We start from the raw sequence: 4,811 nt of genomic DNA, 5'->3' as shown, positions 1-4,811 counted from the left end.
GCAATCTCTTTGTTCCTCAGCCGCTTGACCTGTCTGTCTAAAATCTCTGTAGGTATTTCCTCATAGGACAAATTTCCATCAACCCCCGAACCTTCAACAGGTAGAATCGATGCTAGATAACCTAGGAACTTCTTTAACATAGAGACATGAATGAATGGATGAACAGAATCTAGTTCCGCAGGCAATGCAAACTCATAGGACACATCTCCCACATTATATAGGATCTCATATGGCCCAACATACCTCGGAATCAGCTTCCTATTCCTACAAAACCGCATCACCCCCTTCATAGGTGATATCTTTAAATAGACTTGGTCACCAACATCAAACTCTAAGGGCTAATTTCTATTAACTGCATAAGACTTCTGCCGACTTTAAGAAGTAGCCAACCTGTCCCTAATCACCTTGACCTTCTCTAAGGCCTCATGAATTATATCTGGACCCAAAATGGATGACTACCCAAACTCGAACCACCCATCTTGAGACCTATACCTCCTACCATACAGTGCCTGAAATGGTGTCATACCAATGCTAGAGTAATACCTATTACTATACGAGAACTCAATCAGATCTTCCCAACTACCATTGAAGTCAATCACACACACCCTAAACATGTCCTCCAATGTCTAATGGTGCGCTCTGCCTGCCTATCACTCTGAGGGTGAAAGGCAGTAATAAGCTTCACCTGCGTGCCTAAGATCTTCTAGAAGGATCTCTAGAAATGTGAAGTGAACTGAGCTCCTCTATCTGATATAATAGACAAAGCAATCCCATTCCATATCACAATCTCATCAATGTAGAGTTTTGCATAGTCCTCGGCTATGTAAGTAGACTTCACAGGGATGAAGTGGGCAGACATAGTCATCCTGTCCACAATAAACCATATGGAGTTATGATGTCTCCTAGTCTTCGGAAGACCAACTATAAAGTCCATATTAATGGCCTCCCATTTCTTATTCGAAACCTCAATAATCTTAGTAAGACCACCAGGTTTAAGATGTTCTTGCTTAACCTATTGAAAATTAGGTCACTTGGCCACATAATCTGCAATGTCCTTTCTTCATGCCTTCCCACCAATAGATCAGTTTAAGATCATGATACATCTTGGTAGAACCTGGATGTATGGAGTATCTGGAACCATCGTCTCTGTAATTATCCTGGTTCACAAATCATTCACATCTGGTACACACAACCTGTTCTAGTACCTAAGTATGCCGTCATCTCCCAAAACAAAAGACTCATTTATCTTAACAAACACTTTGTCCTTCATCTCCATCAACACAGGATTAAGATGCTGACCCTCCTTGACTTCAAATACTTAGGGATGATTCAAAACTAAGATGAACTGAAACACCCTCGCTAGTAGAGTCAACTAACCACACACCCAGTCTGGCCAATCTATATATATCTTACACCAAGTCCGTCTTCCCATCCTTAATGTGGGTTGTACTTCCCATACTCTTCATACTCAAAGCATCAACTACAACATTATCTTTACATTAATGGTAGTGGACATTCATGTCATAGTCCTTCAACAACTCCAACTATCTCCACTGATGTAGATACAACTCTCTCTCTATGTGAACACGTACTGGAGACTCTTATGGTCTGTGAACACATCCATATGCACCCCATATAAGTAGTGCCTCCACAGCTTTAGTGCAAACACCGTAGCTGCCAACTCCAGGTCATGAGTGGGATAATTCTCTTCATGGACCTTGAGCTGTCTTGACACAAAATCTATAACCTTACCACCCTGCATTAGAACACAACCCAAACAAACCTTAGATATATCACAATATAGTGTAATTCTCACCACACTAGGCAAAGTAAGCACCGGGGTTGAAATGAGTCTATCCTTGAGCTCCACGAAACTCTTCTGACAAGCCTCAGTCCATTCAAACTTGGCCTTCTTCTTAGTGAAAGCTATAAGTGAGGCAGCAATTGAAGAAAAACCCTCGATGAACCTGCGATAATAATCATCCAATACCAAGAAGCTACGAATATCTGTGGGAGTAAGAGGTTTTGGCCAATTCTTAACAGTTTCAGTCTTACTAGGAAATACCTCTACACCTTGGTTGGACACACATGACCCAGGAAGGTCATTGATATAAGCCAGAATTCACACTTGATGAATTTGGCATCCAACTGCTGTTGTCTAAGTACCTACAAGGTTAGTCTAAAATGCTGCTCATGCTCTTCCTTGGTCTCAGAGTAGATTAGAATTTCATCAATGAATAATATGACGAATGAGTCAAGTTTTTCACGGAAGACCTTGTTCATGAGCTCCATAAATGCAGCAGGTGCATTCGTGAGACCAAATGATATAACTAGGAACTCATAATGACCATAAAGGGTACGTAAGGCTGTCTTTGGGGTATCTCCATCCCTAACCCTAAGATGATGGTACCCTGAACGAAGATCAACCTTGAGAAGAAACTATACCCTTGGAGTTGGTCAAACAAGTTATCTTTTCTGGGAAGTGGATACTTATTCTTGATAGTTACTTTGTTAAGCTGTCGATAATCGATACATTCTAAGGTTCCATCTTTCTTTTTCACAAACAACACTAGAGCGCCCAAAGGGGAGAAGCTCGGCTGAATGAAATCCTTATCAATGAGATCTTTTAACTGTAGCTTCAAATATTTGAGTTCAGCTGGAGCCATTCTGTAAGGAGGAAGTGAAATTTGTTTAGTATCGGGTTCTAAGACAACACCAAAGTCAATCTCTAGAGGGGGAGGAACTCCAGGAAAATCATTTGAAAATACATCTTCGAACTCATTCACTATAGGGACTGAGTCCATGAAAGGAATGTCATGATCTAAATTATAAACACTCACAAGATGACACAATAACCCCTTGAACAACATTTTACTGGCTTTAAGGTTCGAAATCAAAGGATTAGGATGACTCGAGTTTTACCCCTCCCAGACTAGCTCTTCTTCATTGGTGAAACAAAATCTCACAACCCTACTATGAAAATCCATGCAAGCACAACAACTATGAAGCTAGTTCATGCCAAGAATAACATCAATATCATGAATTAGCAACTCAACTAAGTCTGCACACATAGTCTTACCACATACAACTATTAGGAAATCCTTGTATACTCTATCAGTTCTTATATATTCTCCTTAAGGTGTACTAACCACTATAGGATCATGAAAAACTTTAGGCAAATTCTCAAAAGTGAAAGCAAGCAAAGGAGTTACAAAGGAAAGTGTAGACCCTGGATCAAGTAAATCATAAATAGAAGTTGAGAATACTTGTATACCTACGACCACATCAGCGGACTTCTCCAGCTCCTCCCTGCCCTTCAGGGCATATAATATGTTTTTTTTAGGAGGCTTGGTTGCTACTACATCCTGTGGATTAGGCCTAGGCTGAGCACAAGTTCTATGCTGGCCTCTTTTCTATGGGCATTCCTTAATCATTTGCCCACTCTTACCGTAATCAAAGAAGGCATTAGTTTCCTATCTGCACTCTCCACTGTGAGCACGACCACACTTAGCACAATCCTTTTTGGGATTCTGCGTCTCACCTGCATTGCCTTTTCTTTGGCTCGGGTATGCTTCCTCTTGGTGCTGAACTCCTCTTAGAGTTAGAGTTCCCTGAACTTTGTTGCCTCTTTTTGAATCTAGGCTGCTCACGGACACCAAAGTCTTTTCTGTTGCCTCCGGTACTAGGACCTTCCTGATCTTGAGGCTTAGGCCTCTTAGCATCACGGATGCCCCTCTTTTCTGGATGTTCTCTACCTGCTGGACATGTACCATCAACCTGGAGAGGTCCATGTTATCATGGAGCATCGCAGATTGACACTCCTCCTCTAGATCTCTGTTGATCCCTGTGAGGAACCTTCTCATATCATCCCTATTGTTAGATACCAGTGAAGTAGCATACCAGGACAGTTTAACAAACTTCAAGGAATACTCCCTGACTATCATGGATCCATGCTTAAGATTGATAAACTCCTCAACCTTGGCCTTCTTAATCTCTCTGGGAAAGAATCTCTCCAGAAAGGTTGTCTGAAATAGTTCCCAAGTGATCGAAACTCCACCCAAAACTCGGCTATCTTGCCATATCTTGCACCAAGCTTGTGCAACATCCTTGAGTTGATACGAAGCCAACTCTGCTTTCTCAGTATCTGTGGCCCCCATAGCCACAAAAATCTTATGAACCTCATCCACAAACTCTTAAGGATCCTCCAAAGTCTTAGACCCTATGAAAATAGGAGGATTCATCCTTGTAAAGTCTCTCAGCCTGTCATCCATACTACGAACCGGTGGGTTCTCCCTCTAAACATTCTACAGGTTGACCTGGTCATTCATGGCTTGGTCCTGCATAGTGATTGTCTGTCCCATCTGGGCCTGATATGCCCGCACCTCAAAATCAGTCAACCCAGCATGGTTAACTGGCATAGCCACTCTTTTTGCTGGAGCCTGTGGTGAAACCTGATTGCCCCCAGTAGTTGCTTCTCCTCTCCTTTAACCAATTGTCCTCCTAGTATTCATTTTCAGAAAGACAACAATGATTGATGTTATACACTCTCATAACACCAACAAAATCAGACATTAAGAAAGGCACAATAAGATCAGAAGAAGGGAAATTTTCCTATGCATCATGCATGCTCTAAATCAGGATAGTGGTGCACTTCACTACCTTGACTTAGAAAATTTTTAATGTGGTTGATGTGAACTTATTATCCTCAGAATTTACCTTAGCACTCTGATACCAAATTTGTCATGACCGAAATCTAGACCCCAGACGAGACCGACGTCGTTGACCTCTCAAAGGTCGCAAACAAGCCTACA

At 41.7% G+C, this 4,811-nt stretch overlaps 1 protein-coding gene across 1 annotated transcript; it reads right to left on the bottom strand.

Moving 5' to 3' along the window:
- Positions 1 to 715: 715 nt before the first annotated feature.
- On the bottom strand, positions 716 to 4,157 carry LOC138340306 (uncharacterized). The gene is made up of 6 exons (XM_069292018.1): positions 3,542 to 4,157; positions 2,446 to 2,794; positions 1,817 to 1,967; positions 1,593 to 1,756; positions 1,115 to 1,157; positions 716 to 1,012 (listed from the first exon to the last, which is right to left on the bottom strand). Exons 1-6 carry the CDS (start codon positions 4,155 to 4,157, stop codon positions 716 to 718), a joined length of 1,620 nt encoding a protein of 539 aa, XP_069148119.1.
- Positions 4,158 to 4,811: the final 654 nt, after the last annotated feature.

This window comes from Solanum lycopersicum, chromosome 12 (genome assembly GCF_036512215.1).
Source record: "Solanum lycopersicum chromosome 12, SLM_r2.1".
NCBI classification, from domain to species: Eukaryota; Viridiplantae; Streptophyta; class Magnoliopsida; order Solanales; family Solanaceae; genus Solanum; species Solanum lycopersicum.
This window is presented reverse-complemented; position numbering and strand designations above follow the sequence as displayed.

Bases quoted from the DNA above. Each gene is read 5' to 3' on its own strand.
- LOC138340306 (XM_069292018.1), bottom strand. From the start codon at position 4,157: ATGGGGGCCACAGATACTGAGAAAGCAGAGTTGGCTTCGTATCAACTC. The intron at 1,757-1,816 runs GTGAGAATTACA...GTTCTAATGCAG, and splicing joins TGCTTACTTTGCCTAGTGTG to GGTGGTAAGGTTATAGATTT. The intron at 1,158-1,592 runs GTACGTGTTCAC...TTTGTGAACCAG, and splicing joins ACAGACCATAAGAGTCTCCA to GATAATTACAGAGACGATGG.